General features: G+C 42.7%; 1 protein-coding gene across 1 annotated transcript in view; it reads left to right on the forward strand.

The window, feature by feature from the left end:
• The window catches only part of LOC124996739 (ephrin type-A receptor 5), a 61748-nt gene extending 39431 nt beyond the window's left edge, over window positions 1-22317 (forward strand). The window contains exons 7-19 of the mRNA XM_047570020.1: window positions 177-266; window positions 375-444; window positions 594-696; window positions 4589-4656; window positions 6057-6182; window positions 6835-7020; window positions 8179-8240; window positions 11383-11450; window positions 11545-11686; window positions 12664-12813; window positions 15529-15722; window positions 16714-16878; window positions 17204-22317. Coding sequence (XP_047425976.1) covers window positions 177-266; window positions 375-444; window positions 594-696; window positions 4589-4656; window positions 6057-6182; window positions 6835-7020; window positions 8179-8240; window positions 11383-11450; window positions 11545-11686; window positions 12664-12813; window positions 15529-15722; window positions 16714-16878; window positions 17204-17315 — 1536 coding nt within the window. The 3' untranslated portion in view covers window positions 17316-22317. The remainder of the gene's footprint in view (window positions 1-176; window positions 267-374; window positions 445-593; window positions 697-4588; window positions 4657-6056; window positions 6183-6834; window positions 7021-8178; window positions 8241-11382; window positions 11451-11544; window positions 11687-12663; window positions 12814-15528; window positions 15723-16713; window positions 16879-17203) is intronic.
• Window positions 22318-22684: the final 367 nt, after the last annotated feature.

The raw sequence follows: 22684 nt of genomic DNA on the forward strand, positions 1-22684 counted from the left end.
CGATGTGGTTACAGTCGGGGAAACTGATCCTTACACACATTTAGACGCACTCACATTTGCCACGTGTAGCTCAGCCATGGAAGCAAATAGCCTGACACAGGCAAGAGGTCTATGTAACGGTTGCTGCGGCTCCAACTTGACTTGGAGTAATCTTTATTTTCTTTCTTCGACTGCAGGAGCAGGACTCCAGTTACACCATAATAAAATCCAAGGACACTGAGATGGAAGTGGAAGGTCTGAAGCCCTCTTCGGTCTACATCTTCCAGGTGGGTTCAAAAGACTAAATAAGAAACAAAATTTGTAGGAATTAAGTGCATTAATGAATAAATATATGGTTATTATGATGTTGTTTCTGTTTTTGTAATGCATTACAGGTACGAGCCAGGACCTCAGCAGGCTACGGTGCCTTTAGCCGACGTTTTGAATTCCAGACCAGCCCTTACTGTAAGTTTGCCAGAGAGAGAGAGACAGCATGACACTACAATAAAGTTAAACTTGTACATGACTCCCCGTCTGCGTTTGGAAGTTATATCAGCAGCAGATGCCAGGTGCGGTGTTTTTGTGTGTCTAATTCTGCCGTTTTCCTTTGGCAGTAACTGCTACTAGCGAGCGTGCCCAGGCTTCCATTGTAGCCGTGGCCATCACGCTGGCACTGGTCCTGTTGGCAGTGGTCGCTGGATTCCTGCTCAGCGGACGGTAAGGCATAAATACACCTGAAGAAAAGTGACTAAATCCTGTGAAACATGTGTATCCTGATTTGTTTCCAGGTGTAAGGACGTAGGCACAAAGCATAAGCACGCACACACACACTTGAATATAGTTAGAACACAGGTAAGATATACGCTTTTATGAGCACAGTTGCTAGTATTTCACATACATGGAAATATGTTGATTTAAAAGTGTTATATACAGCATCTGCTAGATCAGTTTATCTGGACTTATATGAGAGGAAAGGGTGTGTGGAAAGGGTATTACAAACCCTGAATGACATGGTCCATAGGGTTCCTGAAGGTTGGTGAGTCAGCCGGTCACCATTATGTCACTGGTTGACTTCCCTTGACTGCTAGCTAATTCAAAAACGGGCAAAGAAATGAAGCGTGACTGGAGCTGAGATGGGCAGCAGACTCATTTTATGCACACGTTTAACTTGGGTGACTCATTAGCTTTTTCATCTTCTAGAGATCAAATCTCTCCCATGTGAATGCCACTGAGTCGTGCCATATCTTTGGGCATTTATCAGTACCAAGCATGCGAACGTAGGACCAGCGTACTTGATCGCTCAGACTTGACAAGTTTGACTCTGAGGGAACGACTCTAGAGGATGGAGGACATAGTATGGTCATTGTGTAATTGAAACAGCAAAAACGCAAAACACAAAATGCATTCTGGGGCAATCGACTATCCCAAGTCTGCACAATGTGGAACACACGTTAAGAAGTGGGGCGAGAACACGTCTGAGCATTTAGACCGTAGCTTGAACTGGAGCAGTACTTGGACAGCTGATGATGTCCAGAAAAACATACGTGCAGAACACTTTTTGCTTGACACACAACCACGAAACAATAATTACAGCTTGTCTAACAGAAAGCTTTTGATGCCCCTCTCCATTTTTACTTGCAAACTGCAGCTGACCTCAGAGTCAGTTTTTGGGGTTTTTTTGGTGGTTGCTAAACAAACAAACAAACAAGAAAAATGGCAGTTTCTGAATTTGCATTCATGTGTATATTTGCATCATCACTCGCTACTCATGTTCAAATTCAAAGTACTGATTTGACCAAGTCAAAATACCCAGATATGTACTCCCAGTTTTATCAAGGACGCATCGGCAGGAAACTTGTGTAGATTTGGTATGGACAGGTAATGAACTTTAAATATTCTGCTGTTACAATTCCAGACTGACCGTAGTGTGTCTCACCCAACATATGAGACATATGCTCCTGCTACTATGTGTATTTATTTAACTCATACTGCCACCTTGACTGAATTACTCGGTTTGCTAGCTGCTTGGACCATTGGACCCAAGGGTTTTAATGAATTAACTTTAAGTTGTTGAAAGGTTGAAGACAGGCCCTATAAACATAACTCTTCTGAGAATCATTCTATTCGTGAAATTCAGAAGACAATGGCTCCTATTGAATTTATGCTTTTTTTAATTTTAAAATACACCTACGTAAATCCCTGTATATGTATAAAAATGGTAGCTTAAGCCTTAAGCCAAGGACGCCCCTTTATCCTTCTATGACCTTTTGCTGACTAACAGATGTTACACACAAAAAGAATCTAATCTAATTTCTGTCTTGGATATGTCTGTTGTTGAGCAGCCTTATGAGATTACATACATAGCTTGAGGTTAGAGTTTTTATAATACGTTGGGATTAAGAGTTGCGTTTTAGGTTATATAAATCAGTCGCCACCTTTCTCTGGTACATATGAGCCTTTACCACCTACAGCTTCACACGCTACATTACTATTTGCATGCCTTCAGGCTCAGATGACCTTCGCTAATCCTATTCTTGCTCGGTTTTATTTTTTTCCATACATACATGGTGTTCCTTCATTAATTTACCAAGTGTCATTACAAATTTAGTTTATCCTCGTACGGTAATTTCATCACAAGCACAGTGTACGTGCAGTTGCACTTGCTGTGCGAGGATTAAAAGCAAATGAGAAAGACACAGAAGTGATTTTTGGTGTAGCCAGGCGCCGGAGAGGATCGAGCATCACTCGGGATATTGCGTGGGGGAGGATAGATGGAGGAACGCCAGATTTTACAGTGATGGATTTGGGGCACAGGCACCACAACCCCCTCCAGCCACGCCCCCCTCCCCCACCCGCCCACATCCCGTGTATGACTCTCCAGACTACGCACACATGCACAGACATCCGGCGCACAGCGCACATGTGCGGACGCGCACCAGCGTACGCACGCATGGGTGAACACACGCACACATGCGTGAAGCTGGAGGGCAGGCTGGGCACTGAGCGAGCTCAAACCCCTTGACTCAACAGATCCGGCAAACTAAACACCCTCCAGCAAACACACACACACACACACACCAAACTCCCCTCCCACAGAATATCCAGCTGCCCGTTGCAAACCCTTCTAGCCAAGCCTGGCTGTCCTACAGAGAGCTGTGAGGAGAAAACTTGGACTTAACTCCTCTGTGCGTGTGTGTGTGTGTTTGTGCGTGTGTGTTGTTCAGTTGTCTTCAGTGGCTAAAGGATGATGAAAACCATCTGAAACACCCGGCTGGCATTTATCTTCACAAATAATAAGAAGCAAATCAGTTGATTTACCTCGCAAATACAGTCACGTGAGAATCTGTGTCCGCGTGTGTTTGCTCTGCGTCGCGTGTGTTTGTGTTTGCATTCAGGATCAAGTTTAAAATCAATCCCCGTATTTAATCTGGGTTATCTGCGATTATCTGTCATGCCGTTTGTCTAAATATTGACATGGCAGAAGCTTTTCTTTTTTTTTTTTGAGCACAAATGCACACAGACATACACATGTGCACACGCGCGTGCCTCCACAGCCATACGATGAGGACGCAGACGGGAAGCCCTTCTGAGCGACCCGATCAAACGTTATTAGAAAGTGACAGGCTTCTCTTTCACGTGCCAGACGTCAGGGTCGATGCGTTGAGAAGGGCTTTCTCGATAAACGATGTCGCATGGCGAAAACTGCAGCCCTTTGCTTAAAGTAAAGAGCTGCTACTTTTCAGCGTTTTCAGCAATATTTTTGGACACCTTGAAGTGTGGGTTGAGCAGATTCTGTGAGGAAATAAAAAGCTTATTTTGCGATCTTGAGATCCAAGTGTCATTGTGCCCTGTTTTGGTCAAGGCTTTTTTTTGTGTGTGTGTGTGTGTGTGTTTGGGTGATATTGTGGTCCTCTAGTTCCAAGCGCACACCGATCAAGCATAATATTAGGACCACTGACAGAAGTTTATAACATTGACCATCTTGGGACAGTACGATGTTTTGCTGGGAAACTGTTGAACCTGGCATTCGTGGATGTTACTTAGACATGTAGCATCCACCTAGACCAGACCAGACACCCCCACCCTATAGCAATGATGCTCTTTGATGGAAGCAGCCATCCCCAGCAGGATGCAGCCTGACACAGTCGTACACACACAAAAACACTTTAGGAACAACTCAAAAAACATGAAAAACAGCACAAGGTGTTGACCTGGTCTCCAAATTCACTAGATCCCAAACTGATCAACGATCTTGCCAGACACCCTCAGAAGGAACTGTTTTGGAGGCATGAAGACCTACACAGTATTAGGGTTGTGGTGATAATGCTATGCTTGATCAGTATATGTAATAAAATCTATCATCTACAGAATATTTTGTTCTGTTTTGGACTAAGGGAATATCTCTAGTCAGATTATACACAAATTAGAAGTGAACTGCAGTTGACTGAAGGCTATGTCTCTATACCGGCTTACACCACTCGTGAGGGAACGTCTTCTTCCGTGGGGTGTTCCCACTGAGACAAGTGTACAATGTCCTGCGTCGACAGTGGCGACTTATCTAATTTATCTGAATTACACTGATGTGTTTGGGACTCCCCCTCTTCTTTAGGCGGTGTGGCTACAGCAAAGCAAAGCAGGATCCCGAAGAGGAAAAGATGCATTTCCACAACGGTCACAGTAAGTTAAAAAAAAAAAAAAAATGTGGGTAATAGCATGAGGGACATCCTAGTGTGTGTGCACGTGCAAGTTCATCCAAAGTTTACACTACATGTACAGCACAGGGTTCAGACAGCGGTCATGTCTCTGCGAGTTTACTCATCTCCCTAGGCTTGTGTGTGTGTGTGTGTGTGTGTGTGTGTGTGTGTGTGTGTGTGTGTGTGTGTGTGTGTTTGTGCACTGCTGGCACACTTGACAGTGTTACTGTACAAAGACCTATTCTTTGAATGACGCAGCCATAAGCCTGCCCCATGTCTGCCACGTCAGCGGAGCACACATAAAGCTATTATTGTGTATTTATAAGCTGTGACAGCTTCATATATTTGTTCACATTCCTGGCATTGCATCTTGCTATCCATCTGTTGGAATCGGAGCCAACTGTGATGGGTACATGAGCCCGGGAGAAATCACGGGAAAAAAAAAATACCTGAGAGCCAAGATGTGTGGGACACTGACGTCGTTGGTTAATGCCAAGAAAGAAGATCTTTTAAATGAATGGTTTAGTAAATCACACGCACAAAACACGTTTGAAATGATCTGCTCGTTTGGGGATAATTAGTGGTATGAATCATGTATTTTGGTAATATATGCAAGAAACTGAATGTTTTAAAGCATAGGTCGCCAACAGGGGGTCCGCGACCCCTAGGGGATCCGTGGAGGTACTGCAGGGGTGTCGCTGTGGTTTATTAGACATTTTATATTTATTTATTTATTTATTTATTATTTTCACCCACAAATGTATTTTTTTTTAAATAACCATTAACATGAATCCAACATATTTTAGTAACAGGATAAATTGAGGCAGATGTTATCTTTCAGTCAACGCCCTACTGTTACAATTGTTTGAAATTAATATAATAATAATATTTGAACCTGTGTATTATTTGAATATCTTAAAATTGAATGCAAAATTATGATAAGAATAATATATATTCATAAATAGCACTAAGCTGAGTTTAATATAGAGCACTTATAGTAGGTAGGGGGTCTCTACTTAATCTCTCTATCAGGGTCCTTCAAAAAACGTTAATGGGTGCACTTTAGGGACATTGATTTCCTCTACTGGTCTAATATGGAAACTGTATGGAGCAAGTTGTGCCAGCTAACCAATTTCCATTGTCTTACAGTGACTAAGCATCATATTGCCCAACCCTAACACTCCCATAGGCAATCACTTCGGTGCTAGAATTCTTGATGAAGTGAACTATACAATGAAGCAAAGCTGGCAGCATCTCCTAAAATGTGACCCCTCATTACACTCTTATGTATGCATGCATCGCTCTGTGGAGGCCGGCCTCGCTAAATGTTAATGTGCTAAATGCCATTTAAATGGTAATGACGGCATGCCTGTGCCTCCACAGTAAAGTTCCCGGGGGTGCGCACCTACATTGACCCGCTCACCTATGAAGATCCCAACCAGGCAGTGCACGAATTTGCCCAGGAGATTGATGTCTCCTTTATTTCCATCGAAAGGATCATCGGTGCTGGTGAGTCCAAGCCTATTTGTGTGTGTGTGTGTGTGTGTGTGTGTATGGGTTTGAGGCCAGAATAATGAATCGCAAAATATGTCATTCACTCCTTCTGAACCACTAAAAATGAACTGTTTCGAGCCTGGAAAAGATTAATATCAAATACTAGCGAGTGCACAGTAATGACATTAATGACTCAAACTTAGTGTTGATTTTAACAGTTCCTTCAAACTGTGATGCATCATATTTCATTCAACCCTCATAAACCAACCGCATTCATAATTGCACAACATTCCTTGTGTAGATGCACTTTTTTTTATAGCCAATTAGGCCAAACACTGCTGTAAAATGATGGTTCATGCAGCCATGAATGGTGTTTGTGCTCTGCAGACAAACATGCTGATTTGCAGCGTTAGCTTCACAAGCACTCTAATTATGCAGCAGTGAAACGCCGCATCCCGAAACCTCATCCTAAAAGGGATGCCAAATTCTTTAGATGTTTGTGGGGAAAAGTTTGTCGGGCAAATCTAAATATTTAGTTTACATTAGGCAGTCAGTTCCTGGTACAGCGTGAACCTTAAGGTTTAGATGAAACTAACTGCAAAATATTTGCTAGTCAGGGTCGGTTGAGACGTTGCAGTCACGATTAAGGTCTATGCTTTCGTCTCAGGGGAGTTTGGTGAGGTGTGCAGCGGACCTCTGAGGCTGCCCGGGAAAAGAGAGATCCAGGTTGCCATCAAGACACTGAAAGCAGGCTACACGGAGCAGCAGAGACGGGACTTCCTGTGGGAGGCGTCAATCATGGGCCAGTTTAACCATCCGAACATCATCCGTCTGGAGGGAGTGGTCACCAAGAGTGAGTGATCTAGTCGGGTATAACCAACACACCGCGTTTTGTGATGCATCCCATAGGTTGGGTTCATGTTCTGCTTCTCATAAGCCCCGTTCACACCAACATCCAATCACAAGTGGACAGCTCTAATTAAAGGTGTGAACTCATCCGAGACGTATTGAGGTCTGATTGCTCTGGAAACATTCTGAGGGGATGTGGGCCACATTCTTCTCGCAGTCTGAACGCAGACGTGTCCTAGGGCACATTGAAGTCTGTGCTCATTTGTGCACCAATGGCTTTGACATCTGGAACATTTGAAAACCCCCTAAGCCCCACAGATATATTAGTAGTGCGTCAAACATCTCGGGCAATTAGGTTTGCACGGAATATGCCAATGAAAATGAATAGACTTTTTTTATTGTTATTATTACTGCTTCTTCTGTTAATTACATGTGAGACCCCTTAATGAGTGGTGACTTGTGACACGCGCGGGTTCACCCTCTGATACCAGACGTGCACAGACATCCTTGGAGCAATCCACTTGCGATCAGATCAACCAAGACACGTTAATGCCAAGAGCGAAAAGGGCACGACTCTGCTGGGATTTCTTCAGCCTGTGATTCTGTCTGGGGTTTTTCATCATCTGTCAAAGCCTGCTGTATTTCATCAGCCAGGTTGTAGTAGGTATCTGGCTAGGTGGAGATGTATTTTTTGGAATGACCTTTTTCATGCTTACGCAGGGGATCGTTGTCATCACTTAAGCTGTGGTTACAGGAAAAGCTATATATATACTTTTTTTCCATTAATGTCCATATGTTTAATTTTGCAGAAGTTATAAGCTTCAAGTTTTCATATCTATTTTTTTCTAGTTTTATTTAATTCCAACGTTGAACTGTACTTCCATACAAGTAGGGGAGGGCTCCAAGGAAAAAAGGTTGGGAACCACTGGTTTAAGGAATAAATAATTTGACAAAAGTACAGCTGTTGATACATGATTAAACTTGACCAGATTTAGTACAATAAAGTAGAACATATCCTGATCAGATGAAACCTAAATGCCATATGCATAGGTGTATATGTTGTGGCGTATATGCACCAGTTAAGTCATAAATCTAAACTACGAACGCTCACGTTTACCCTGTATGACTAACTCATACAATATTTTTGTTCTGTGCTTCTCAGGCAAGCCAGTGATGATCATCACAGAATACATGGAGAATGGATCTTTGGACACATTCCTCAAGGTAGGACAGGAAGGGATAAGGATTGGGTTGTGAGGAATTGAGGCGGGACGGTGGTGAGCTGGTGATAATAGAAGATACCAAAATAAAAATCACTGATTCTTTGAAATCATCTGAAGGAAAATGTGTTAGCTTGCTTAAAATTAAATTAAGTCAACCCTCGATCCGTGATGTGCTGAAACATCTCAGTGGACTGAAGTATGTGTCAGACAGACAAGGGTGGAGAGGCACTTCTCGCAGATTTGGAGGGCAATTATCGCAGAGGTGCAGAAAACGCTTAATCTTCTGGAAAGAAAACTACTTTAAAAAAAAAAATAAAAAAAGTAGTAACTCTGGTCAGAGAGGAGCAGTGTGAAATAGGATTACGCTCACCAGAGCTATCATTATTCCAATTCGGTAGCTCATCATTCTACACGTTCGAGCAGAAACTGACTAGAGATGTGATAGTTATGAATGTCTGGGTAAAGTCCGGCTCAGTGCAACACAGACGGCGGTCAGAGCTGGCAGGTGTCGCGGTGGCGTCTGTCGAGGAGAAGACAAAGCGTACATAGATGTGTGTTTGGGTTACGTGAAAATTAGTTCACAGTAAATGAGATAAAGGAAAAAAAAGGTTTAAGGAGAGCAACATGAAAAATAATCAAAGGAGCTGCAGAGGGTATCTGGATGGAACGGGCTTTCTACAATTTTTGAACTGACACGGATCACTTGGCCAGAAAAATGTGAAAGTCGTCCGAGCACTCCGGGCTGGAATAATGTCTCCATAGTGCAGGCTAGACTTGGCTGGGAGCAGAAGGTGGACTGAAATGAAGAGGCAGGCTGGCAAATCTCTGAATTCAGTGATCCCTCTCCACAGCACTTAACAGTCTATTCAGTGTTTACAACGGCAAAATGCTCAGGTGGCAGACAAGGCTAAATCCTGCAAAAAAAAAAAAAAAGTGAATTCCTGCAGCAGGTGGCTAATGGAAGGATGAGAGAAATATGGCCACATGATTCAACCCAACAAGATTGTAAAAGTGTATTTTTATAAAAGTAGGAAAGGAAGACTGAACAATGATGTGCAGGATGCTTGAAAAGCATCGCAGGTTGGAAGGATCAGAGTGATTTAGAGTCATTCAGACTGTGTGGGGGGAAAAAAGAAGATGCTCTGAGACAGAATAGAGGGGAAGGAAGGGGGAGATGCGCTGCGGGGCTGTGGTCAATGAAACTGCTGACATGACTGTCCTGTGTGCCTTGGGGAATAAAAGTGGATGGCAAAGGGGAAGTTGGGGAGATGGAGGACCAGCGGGCGGAGCAGCACAGAAAACCCTGTGAAGTAATTACATGGATGGCTGGTGCACTGAGACCGGTGTAAATGACACAGCCACGAGAAAAACCGGGGGCCGGGCAGGGTCCCGGATTAGCTGTCACAGCCACGGACAATGCACCACGAGGCTCATAACTCACATCTTTGGCTTAACATCTCATTTCACATGTAAGTGGGATGTTCTGCTGTGGGTGAATGGGAAAAGTGGCTGCAGCGATGGAAAGCGAGGCCTGAAAACACGCGGGGAGAAGGAGGCTTCTGCTGTTACCACGTGTCCGCTGTGGAAATACGGAGAGCGGATGAGGGGAAGGCTGGAGAGTTTACATTCGGATTGGAGGGAGCTGAAGCTTAAACCAACAAGGAGGACTGTCAGGGGGAGAAAACTAGGGACGGGGCTTCCATAGGAGGGAAACTGCAATCGCTGCAGTCTGCTCTTCTCATCTTTGTTGCTTTTGCATGGTTTTTGCAGTAGAAAGGCATTATTAACGTGATCAGAGACTCATTAGAGCATTAATACTGGACTATTCTACCAATGCCCTGATGGTGATGAGACGACCTGGTTCTTTGGCGTAAGTCTCATGCTTAAACTGTGGTTAGGTTGCTTGCATAAGCATGTTATCATTTATATTGGTGTGTGACAAGGCGCAAACTCTGATCTGCAGAATAAAAGTCACATCGCAGTCCCCACCACCGCAACCACCACCACACCTTTCTTCCCCACCTTGCTGCGAAGCACATGCTCCTCCTCACATCGACACTAACTATGAATATTAATATTGTGGTTAAGAAATGAGCAGAACATGACAGGCTAAGTCAGGACCAGAAGTGAAGAGAGATGACTTGCCTAGAGGAGGCGCCTGTGTGTGTGTTGGAGACAATGATGTCATAAATAATGGTTAGTCAGTTCAGTTCAGGACAGGGCTAAGCTGTTCGTCCTCTTTATCCTGGTTTGGCTCTGACCATAGAGCAGGAGGATACCGAAGGAAATGACGATTATTAGAGATGTGTAATGAGAAATATACTTAGTTAGAGGTTGTGTGACTTAGTAGGCCCATGTCCATACACCATTGATGTGGGTCTTCTGAGGGATGTCCTGTGGTGTCTGGCTACAGGATGTTGTTAGTTGGGGGCTTTTGTGTCCTATGTGTTGAGGGGAGGAGCCTCTGTGGATCAGGCTTGTGCATCAGTTTGAGATTTAGTGAATTTGGAGGCCAGGTCAACACCTTGTGCTGCTTTTCATGAAACAGCTTTTGTGTGTGTCTTTGTCAGGCTGCATCCTGCTAGGGATGGCTGCTGCCATCAAAGAGTGCCATCAAAGAGTGTCATTGCTACAAGGTGGGGGTGTCTGATCTGGTCTAGGTGGGTGGTACATGTCTAAGCGACATCAGCGTTAATACCAGGTCCAAAGGTTGCCAGGCAGAACATCGCATTAGCTAGCTACAGCTCCTTTCTGAATGGAAAGTGCCATTGTTATGATGTGTCACACGATGATCAGTGTTACTTACTTCTCCTGTCCCAGTCCTATAGGCTTCACACCACAAAATTTGCACTTAACAAGGCTGTTTCCCAGTTGGTTTAATTTTAGGGGCTATATGTGACTATATGATATGCATTACAGTATAAAGTAGTGCACACTCTAAAGAGAAGCACTGCACAGCCTGTTCTGCATAATTGAGCAAATGTAGCGCATCCTGGAAACTGTAATAATATTCCTCCTGTCTCTTCTGTCATCTTTTCTTTGCTGTCGCTGTTTAGACTGTAAAGCTAATACTAACAAATGATACAAGAAACAAACGTCATTAACTAAAATGTCTTTTCCCATTTGCCACTTCTCTCCTGCAGAAAAATGACGCGCAGTTCACTGTAATCCAGCTGGTCGGTATGCTGCGTGGCATCGCGTCCGGCATGAGGTAAAAACAGTCCAGACGACCACACCAGGTTATTAAGCAACCTTAAACAGTGTTGACGTTTGTGTTGTTGTTTGTGTCGCGCCGATGAATGCAGATACCTGTCCGACATGGGCTACGTCCACCGCGATCTGGCGGCCCGCAACATCCTGGTGAACAGCAACCTCGTGTGCAAAGTGTCTGATTTTGGCCTGTCCCGAGTGCTGGAAGACGACCCGGAGGCTGCGTACACCACAAGGGTAAGGCCGCAACTTTCAAGTGTGTGTCATTAAGGCCTGAAAGTGACTGCTTGTATTATGGGATCTAATCAGTTAATCAATTAATTCTTGCGGGCAGCGCTGTTGCCTGTGATAAGTCATATTTAATCCAGTTTGAACATGTGAGACTGTGCTACATCAAATTTTGGACTAAGTGAAAACTCTGACACAACACAGTCTTACTCCACTACACACACACACAATCACACTGATACAGACACACACACACACACAGACGACAGCAGCAGGCTTTAAATTGAGCTGTGTATCCCGGGCAGAGTGGCGTCCTGTCAGCCAGAGACGGGCTGCTTCCTGCAGGAGGAGGGCCAATTAGTACTCGGCTCCGTCTCTGCAACACTCAATTAGCACCAAGTCTTGCTGCCTTAGCGCCAAATATCCTGTCACTCACCTCTCACTGCCAGGCTACGTCTCCTCTTTCCACTCTTTCGCTCCCTCCATCGCCGCCCGACTCCCCTTCACCGACAGAGCGGTGAGAATAGCAGAATTCGCACCCTTCAAATAATCAGGCTGCGCGACATCCTGCTGCTGTGTTCATCAATACTGCATCATCAAGCTAATTTCACCACTCATCAGCTGAAAACACATTTTCCTGTGGAACTCAGCAGTCTTCCTGTGAGCTTTTTTTTTCTTTCTTAGCTTTGAAATGAAAGCGCCATAATGAAGATGAGGGAAAATGAGAGCAGGAATCCTAAATTGGTGATCATTAGCATGGGTGAGGGTTGGACCGCATGCGGCAGAAGTGTCTCAGTTGAGACCCTCGCTTGGTTTTCCATATTTATGTCAAAAAATGTAACATTTGTGAATGACTGCAGATGTGCTTATATGTTCAGCGGAGGATTACAGATGGAAAGTTGGTGTGACATTTCCTGAGCTTAGTTCACTCTGAACCAACTGAGATATTTGATATTTGTGGTAAACACTGTCTGATTTTGTCGCAGGGTGGGAAAATTCCTATTCGCTGGACGGCTCCGGAGGCGATCGCGTACAGGAAGTTCACCTCAGCCAGCGACGTGTGGAGTTACGGGATCGTCATGTGGGAAGTGATGTCCTACGGAGAGAGGCCCTACTGGGAGATGTCCAATCAGGACGTAAGTGTCACGAGACATTTTAACGAGACGTTTCAGGAGTACGTTTTGTGCCAGTTTGATTAATTATACAATTCTACCTGCACGCGGGGTTACTTTTTCACTCGCTGCGTGATGCAAGCAATGCAGCCGGAGCTTCGGTCGTTCCCGAGCAGCGTTCGGTCGAGACGCCGCGCACACTCACTTACTTCTTACCCAGGCAACATACGCACGCACGCACGCACAGCCCTCTAGTGACCTCTCTAACCCCGACTTCAGACTCCTCCCTCCTTGCGGTTATTAGGCTGTCTGACTCAAAGTCTAGAGGGGGGGAGGAGACGAGGATGAGAGGAGAGGAGAGGAGAAGACGTTTGATGTTTAATTGAAAGCGTTATGCTGGATTTTCTCTGATCTGCACAAGAAAGTGCAGGCTCTTGCACTCTCTTTCTCTAAGCTGGCTCCTTCTGTTTCCAATTTCTCTCCCTCCTCACTTCCTCCTCGTGTCCACTTTTTTTTTGTCTCTCCCTCTGTATTCTTTCTTTCCTCTTGTCTCCCCTTTTCTTTCTTTCTCCATCCCACCTCGGTCTCTTCTCTTCTCGTCTCTTCCTCTGATCTCTCATCCCTGCCAGTCAGCTGTGTGTAGTTCCTCTTCTCCCTCTCAGCACGCCGCGATGGGTTGACGCTGTGTGTCTCCTTTATGCTTTTAGTGCGGCCGTACGTATGCGTGCGCTTTCAGGCATGCTGTGTGTACGGGGGTGCCATCACTGTACGTCTTTTGTGTGAATTTGACACAAGTAAAGGCTGTCATGAACTCAACAAATCAATTCCCTGCAGTGTCTTGCACTGGCAGAACTAGGCTGAAAACTCCAGTCTCCTCTCCACTGCAGGGTTTAACGGAGGGAGCTGGGGTTCATTTATTATTCATCAAAAATCACAAAAAAATAAAAATAATATAAATAAATCTGTGATTCAGCTCTGCATCTCCTTACTTGCGGAAAAGACGAAATGGGCTATGCAGCGTATGAAACAAGCTAATAATACTTTTTGATATGTACTTTGTTGATCCTTGCAGGGATTCAGCTTTCACTCGTGAACTTCATGGAGGTTTGTGTTTGAGGTCAAACCGAGAGCAGGCACATCCCTCGAGCAAGTATCGGGGGACAGGATCTTGCTCAGGAGAACTCAATTTGGGAGTAACATTGCCTCGCTGAAGTGTGTCACGGTCCTGCTGAGAAAAAGTTATTACGTTTTCAAATGTCAAAACATGCTGTATCCTCAACATGTCCTTCCAGCCCTGTCCATGCAGTAGGTTTTCCCTTCAGAGTAATTGTCAGATCTGATGTTCAGTCTGGGAGTCGAGGACTTGCCTGGCCTTGTCGCCACAAACTCTTTTCATTAAAGGCCGGAGTAGCCTTTTAAACAGATTATTATGTTTCTTAATTTAACTCTTAGTTAGATCAGTACTTTTTCCTTATTTCAATAAGTAATAACAGAGCTGCTGTACCCCCATAAAGGAGGCTGTAACACAAAGGTGACGCACTTAAAGATTCACAACTGTTCATGTTAGTTTCCCATAGGGTCTTGTTACCGTGTTCACTAATAAAATCCACATTAATGCTGCCTTCCTGGGGTAGGATAATGTTTATACTCCTAAATGGCTTCCTTTCCTTTTCCCGTTTCCTACATCGTGCTACCTTGTTAAATAGTTTCTTAGCAGCAGCGTTCTCACGACCTATAGCTAATGAAACCACATGAACCGCAAGAGTCATGCATGAAAAAATTTACCACGCTGTAGCCACATGCTTATGAATTCCAGCAATACCGGCCATAATTAGCACTTTAAAAAAAATGCTGGTCAGAGTTTAGTCATCGTTAATTGACTAGACTAACTCATCTGGTTTTGAGCAATGCGTGGGAAACCCATAACCCAAAATATGTTTGGGAAGTGTGCTGTTGAGACAGACGGGTCTGAAATGAAGTCAGTTTTCTCTTGATTTGTGTGTCAGAATGTGGAGGACATAGGTCTTCAAGAGGGGGTCCGCAGAGGTACTGTAGATGGGTTGCGGAATCGTTGGTTGATTAGATGTTTTTTTATATATATTTTTTTAATTTTGCACCACAAATTTTAATTTCTTGAAATTAACATGAATCCAACATATTTTAGTAAAGAGATAAGGGATAACTTAACATTGAATGCAAAATGATGATAATAATAATGTGTATTTATAAATAGTACTAGGTCAAGTTGAATATAGAACACACATAGTAGGTAGGGGGTCCCTACTTAATCTCTCTATCAGTTTGGGGGTCCTTGGCCTGAAAAACATTGAAGATCCCTGGTTTAGAAGATAGGTGAAAAATGTTTACTTCAGTAACAATAGGAAAACTGTGCTCATCGCTAGTTTACTTAATAGGAGCACTGGGGGAAAGGCACTGTTGCGGGAAAAGGCTTTAACGTGTGCATCTTGTTTCTGAACTGCCTCAGGGGAAAGTTGAGTTCTTTTTACCTGATTGGCTCTTTTTCGGGGGGAAGATTGGAACTCGTTTCGCACTGCTTGAAATAGGCTAAGGAGTTTCACTATTTCACTCTTTCCTTCCAATCCCCACCTTTTCTCTTTTTCTAAATTAAGGAAATTCATTTGTTGGCGGATCATTTGGACCGCTCTAAGGTACTGTAACCTCAATCTGCCTTCTTCAAAAGCTAACCTTCGCCCGTCTTTCTCCTCTCTGTGTTCTCAGGTAATCAAAGCAGTAGAGGAGAGCTATAGGTTGCCGGGTCCTATGGACTGCCCCGAGGCCCTGTACCACCTCATGATGGACTGTTGGCAGCGAGAACGCAGCAATCGCCCCAAGTTTGATGAGATCGTTTGTCTACTAGACAAACTCATTCGTAACCCCAGCTCATTAAAAAAACTGGTCAACTCCTCGCACAGGTAGGAAGTCGCACCAAACTTGGATCTTAAGTATATATGGCAAGTTTATGAAATCACTTCCAAGAACTGAATGTTTTTCCCATAAGCCAGAAAGTCTTAAAAGCATCAAAAATCAGTCAGCACCTAGTGGATGATGACAGGTTTTATATGAAATAGCCAGTCCAATCTAACCAAAGTTTTGCTCCAATTTTCAAAAATAGATAGAAGGATACTATTTTTATTTTCTGAAAAACAGATAGTGTTGGCTTTGGAGGGAACACTTTAAACATGCCGATACATTGCGGAAACTTTCGAAACTGCTGTGTCTAAATTCATTTTCAAGTAAATCAAACCCAGCATTCCAACTCCAGCTGCTAGACTCGTCTGTACTGAGATATTCTGTGGTTGCGCAATGAAACCAGTGGCTCAGTGTTATTAAGCCTTCATGTGAAATGTATTCAGTGGGGTGTCCTTTGATTGTCACAACATGTGAACATTCAATAAGTGTTTCCCTGCCATGTCCGTGCATTGCATTAGTGTGTAATGGTATGCCACTCCATCAGGCGACCTTATTTTCTATGCAGAGATAATGACTGGAATGATTATGTTCCATCTTTTGTTGACTTCCCTTTTTTTCTTTTTACACACACACTAACTGGAAGTAAATCAACAGCATATCTAACAGCCCTGCAGTGACATATGACAGTTGCCGGGATTGAAGGGACGCTAACAAGGCCAGTCCCTTTGTCCGCACAAACACTCCTGTTCTAGCTGTAGTGTGGAGAATATACTGTTTGTTAGTGGGGAGGGTGAACTGAATGACAAAGAGTGGAGGAGAGGCCGGCGTTTTCAGCTTTGTGTGACGGTGCATAACTAAAGCTTTACGAATCCTCACTGGTAACACTCGCTTTGGAGTTCAGCTATGGGCTTTTAAATGTATTTGACACCGTATCCGGCCGTAGACAGTCTAGATTATACGTGCAATCATGTCGTTTTCTCCATCTACCACCAGGGTTTCCAACCTGCTAGTGGAGCACGCCAGCGTAGAGGGGTCCTGCAGCGCTCGAAGCCAGACGGTAGGAGAGTGGCTCGACTCCATCAAGATGGGACGTTACACTGAACTCTTCATGGAAGGAGGTTACTCTTCACTGGAAACGGTGGCTCAGATGACCTCAGAGTAAGGCCGCTAACATACATACAAACATACACAAGTACAAGGACATGCATGCATGGCTCCACATTTAGATATCACAGTAACTGTATTAGAGCATTTTTTTTGCATTGCATAACTCTAGGTAAGTGTAAAAGCTGAGGGTCTTGAAAATAACATATATTGATTTTTATCTTACTTCAACAACAAGGCAGGGCTCTTACCGCAATAGAAATAGCACTGAAAAGCTAGCCGTCTTCAATACTGGAGGTATTTCTGAAAAAGATTAAGTTTTTTGTTGGTTGTTAGCAGACTGCCTTAAAACTAGTGGCCTGATGTTTGTGTTTTTCAGGGATTTGCGGAGAGTAGGAGTGAACTTGGCTGGACATCAGAAAAAAATTATCACTAGTATTCAGGAGATGAGAGTCCATATGAACAACACCAACTCCACAGTAAACATCTGACGCACATGTACACACACACACACACACACACACACAGTATACACGCACGCATACACACACATGAACACAATATATGGACCTAGTAAGTAATCAAAAGACTCTGTTGGACCTAGAGCGGCTTAGCACTTTCTGTGGACAAAGAGACCCGGTGAACTATGGATCAAACTGAAAGATCCGCATTTTTGTGGTTCTTGTGTGCGTGGACTTTGCTTGTGGTGTCAGCAGGGATTTTTGACATTGCACTGCTAAAACCAAACTGAACTGGACTGAGTGGTGCCACGTGGAAGGACGGCGATGAGCAAAACTGAACTAAAGTGACACTTTTCATTCTCGCAACTTAGCGAGCTTTCGGGATTCTTACATTGTTGGCTCTATTTGGATACTCCCATATCAAACACGAAACCCTGACAAAAGCTCTAGCCCTAGGAATAATCATCACTTCTTGGCTGTGTCACAAACATGGGAGTTTTAAACTGAACCTTTTCAACCTGTCTCAGGTGAGTGAGCCCAGTGGATCTAAGCAGTACTGGCTTATCCTCCTGTAATTTTCTCTGGAAGTACATTAGGACATATAGAACTGAACACCATTCTCAGGCAGGGTAAACATATAATGAGCAAAATCTTCATTTGTGTCAGTCTTTGCCTTGCAGAGTCTTCATGCCACAAAACTACAGCTTCCTGTAGATTCTTCATCGGTGTCACATACTCCATTATCTTCAAAAGCAATGCAGCGCAATAATAATGCAGGCTACATTGTTTAAAATGTGGAAATATACGATTGGGTTTACAAAGGATAAACTACAATACAATATAAAAGTGTGGTACAGATACAATGCTTTAGGCTTTCAAGTGTGAGAGAGTTCTTCTGGCTGAATGTATAGCACTGCTAGAATGTGGCAATAGAACCATTCTGTTCCTTAAAACCAACTTCTGAATGAAGAAGCCACAGATTGTACAAGAGATTCTGTTAACTTTCTTCTGAAGATCTGTAAGAGGCTTCACTCAATGATCTTAATGATTTCGTACACAACTAACTCAGCTAGCAACTTGATATCAAATCTATGCAGATTCGAATTTACAAAATCTCTTCTTAAACAGAATACTTGTCACATGTTTTTGGGAAACATTTAATCAGACCTTTGTGCAGGTTCTAGAAACAACATCACACATTCAAATCGCTTTCACAGCTTTACTTCAGTATCATATAGGACACAACAGACACCTAATGCACGTTTCACCCAGATTCTGATGAACCCTCATACAGGTTCTACGCAGCACATTCAAAGTGTTGAATCATGTTTGCATCATGTACAAAAGCGCTTCGGGATACAGCTGGAACAATCAATCCAGTGGAAATTCCATTTAGGGAAATCCATGGACCGTTCAGTCAATCCTGATGGAACATTTGTTCATTTAACAATGGAGCTTCCACTTTGATTCTACTGGAAAAGATCATCCGGATTTGAATGGGGACTGTTTACTGGTATTCGCTCAGATTCCAATGGAACCTTCTGCAAGGATTTCAATACAGCCTTCAGTCAAGAGTGCACTCAGATCTTCATCGAGCCTTCACTTAGAACCAACAACCTTCAGGTACCGCAGAAAACCCTCAGCAACCTGTTCAGTTCGCCATGCCGCAAAGTGTCTCTCACACGCATGTCTGCCACACCACAAAAAACCTCACTCTAACAGGACTGCTGAAAATAAGGAGGCAATATTGATCAACTTGATAATCATTTATTTATTTATACTTGTTTTAAAAAAAAAAAAAACAATTGCAAAAATTATGTGGACAGTTTGTGTTTCGTCATAATACTCTATCTTGGACTACTGAGCAGCTCTGCCTACATGTCTTTCATGTATATAATGTATTATATATTTAAAGCAGGGAGCATTGTTCTTCTGTCTGCCATCATGTGGACAAGTTGATATTGGTCATGCATCTCAGAGTAGTACACATTAGTAAATAGTGAGAAATATTCTAAATCTGCTTTTCTGCTACTTAGACCTGGGTCAATGTCAGGTGGGGTCAACCAGCACATCTGCCCCCCCCTCAAAAAAGGGTATGCAGAAATAGCAAATATTCTTCTTATGTTGTTGGTGATTGAGTTTCATTTGAAGTTTTGGTGCAAGACCTAAATTTGACAGCAAGAAATGCCTGTTGTCTCTAGAAGTATGTGAGGAAAATGTGCAGGGACCAATACATTAACTTCTGGTGTATTGTATGGTTTAAAGGTATACAATGATGTCAATGATCGAGCCCTCTCTTTACTTCTCTTTGCTGTGGTATGTTGTTCATTGCTACTCAGTGCTTTATCGCTAAAACTTGATCCCTTCCACCCTTCCATTCACCTAAGAAGTTCTCACTCTATATCTACTGTATCCTCTTTGCAGATGACGTGCTACTATTTTTCTCTGTCATTGTACTGCTTGTGCTGGGGCGTAAAGGTGGAAACAAAACAAGATTGTACAGATAGTTTTCTAAGAGGCGATATTACCTGTTCGTGTGGAAAGCATAGAAAAGCACACATGAAGAATGTAAGGTTTTAAAAGGGGGTTTTCCACTTTTTTAAAGAACATGTTCTGCTTTTAAACACGCAGACCCGGCTTGGAGTTAAGAACCCCCTTTTTCTTGTGGCATTTAACCTGCTGTTGAGGTCATACTATGTTTTGGACTAGCTTCAGAAAAGAATGTAAGTGGGGAATGATGTGCTGATATTCTAAATGGGTATGTGTTTTTAAAAGTCAAACTGTTCTACCGTAGGGAAAGTTTGGTTACAAAATACACATCTGCATAGTCTCTGTATTCTACATTTACTACTTAAGAGGTGTGGTTCTAGCTTCTACATCAATATACAATGGGGAACACCAGCCATTAAGTAACATTAGACCAGCTTCTTAGACCAAGTCATAGTTTTTATTGAAGCAGTGTTGGTGAACCAACAATTTGGACATAAAATGTAGAGTATTGTGGCTATGCAGATATTTCATTTAGCGGGGGAATGCATCAGTAATATGGTGCTCAATATAAGGCATGTATAGTGAAAGTTAATCGTGTTGGGTGCTTTTAATTTACCACCCAGCAAGTTTTAAATTAAAAGTTTGCTCAGTCAAATGAAGACCATGAGCATTTTGACGCCGTTTTACAGTAATTTTGATTCATCCCAAATTCCATGTTATTGGCTTTTTAACCACCGCAATTTCCCCACTTAATTTTCAACGTACGCCTGGGGCATGAACAATTGGTGAATAGTACACCCTTACAAGTGCCTCTCATCTTTTGAGCACCGTTATTTCCTCCCCTGCCAAAATGCTATGCCCCAATTGTTCCCCAGCTTTCTATATATATATACTTACTTTTTTGCCAACTATGTCTACAGGCAATAAGAAGAATGTCAGACAATGTGTATGTTGGAACTAATTTAATTTGCACTTTATGAGAAATCTGTTGCCCTTTTGTTTGACTAAAATGTCTATAGGTGACTTACTTTCCAGTGGATTATTTAATATATGATTACTATAATTACTGTGTTCCCTGATGCTCATTATACAACAAATATTTGCGTTGCTTCCCATGGTGTAAAGAACTGACAATTAAGCACAAAGCATTGGTAACAATTTTAAAAACCAATTAACGCTGTATAAGCATCCTTGATGTAGAGCACCCTTTTCTTGTGTATGGCACAACAATACACCTTCAGAACAAGCACAGGGTCTAGCAGATAGAGAATTAATGATGTGTTTTGTTTTTTTTTACAAGAGGTTAAAAGCACTATACCTTGATGTCTACAAACGTCAGTCAGACATTTCTAAAGACATTTTCTAAGAGTGCATTTTAGCATTACCGCTGTTCACAAAATTGTGAAGATAGGTATTGATTTGTTGGCATTGCAAACAACAATGGAATGTACAGTTTAGCTGACATGTATTGCCGTGCAAAATATCTGCAGTTGTTTTTGCAATTGCATGATTTTAATCGGTTACTGTCAGCTGGAACTCTGTCAGCCATGCAGTGTTTACGCAGGAGCTAAATTTACCGCGTCAACTTAAATTCTATCTACACATCTGAAGTCTGTTGTGTGAAATGGATCTAATTGTGAAACTAGACATTTCCATATGACGTTTCTTCACTTAACACATTAGGGTTTCTTGGAATTGGTTCCATTAAAGACTATCAAAACCCTGCATAAACCATTAGAGACCAGGTCTGACTGAATTCTAGCAAATGTACAAAAGCAATATCTGATGTTATTAGCCAAAATCATATTTACATACACAAATGCATGGGGATATAATGAACAATAAAAAGGTTGCACTAACATCTGAATTGTTAAGAGACATGTGAACCACCAGAAAATACAGGTTTGGGTGACTCCGTCAAATAGAAAAGTGGGTGGGGTTGTATCAGGGGTCAGCGCTCTGCTAGTAACAGTCCTCTTTTCTGGTTGCAAGGGTATCTGGAATAGGCTTGAACTCTTTCACCTCCATAGCAGATCTTCATCTTAGCAACAGCTAACGAGGCGTGTAGATATTGTAGTATTTTGTGCTGTATGACATGCTACATTATAACGAAATCAGATGTTTCTCACTGTTGGTTGAAACGTGAAGAAACAACACTAAAAAGTAAAATTGCGTGGTGAAATTTAGAAATGGCCCCACCTGCTTCGCAAGTGTATAGTTAATTTCTCAGGAAGTGGGAATTTATTGGGTTGTCATGCAGCTGGTGTTGCGCAGCTTTCACTTAAAGTGTTAAGATACAAAAACAGCCAAGCTTTTTTTTTTCTAAGATTTTTTCCCCAGTCAAAGACAAAAATTATCAGCAAATCACACATTAAACAACTGAATAACTGTTTTGTGATTCATTAAAAGCACAGTAAATATACTTACCTATTGATGTGCTATTGGTTTGTCTTTGAGAGTGTCATGTATTACGTTTGTGTTGATGTTTTTGTAGTGTGTTATCAAAGTCTATATTTTTGCAATAAAACTGGAAAAAAATCAACCCTGGAAGGCGCCGTCATTGTCTGATAACAAAATTGCTCTTTGTTTTAGGCATTGCACCAGCAATTCTGGGACATCTGGAAACAGATTCACAATACACTATATGGCCAACCATGGTAATGGTGCCACTGTAGCAATGTAGCAATGGCAATGTTGGACTCTCAGTCTACCAATTTGGTTGAGACAGAAATCTCTCAACAACTAATAGATGGATTTCCGCTACTATTTGTTCAGACGGGATTGGTCTGAGCTGGATGTGTCCTACTGACTTGGCCAATCTAATGACTTTCCATCAATCCCCTACAGAAGGTCAAACATTTACTCAAAGGTTAAAGTTCTGTAATATATAGCTGGTCTCTTGAAAGGCC

This window comes from Mugil cephalus, chromosome 19 (genome assembly GCF_022458985.1).
Source record: "Mugil cephalus isolate CIBA_MC_2020 chromosome 19, CIBA_Mcephalus_1.1, whole genome shotgun sequence".
In the NCBI taxonomy this organism is placed as follows: Eukaryota; Metazoa; Chordata; class Actinopteri; order Mugiliformes; family Mugilidae; genus Mugil; species Mugil cephalus.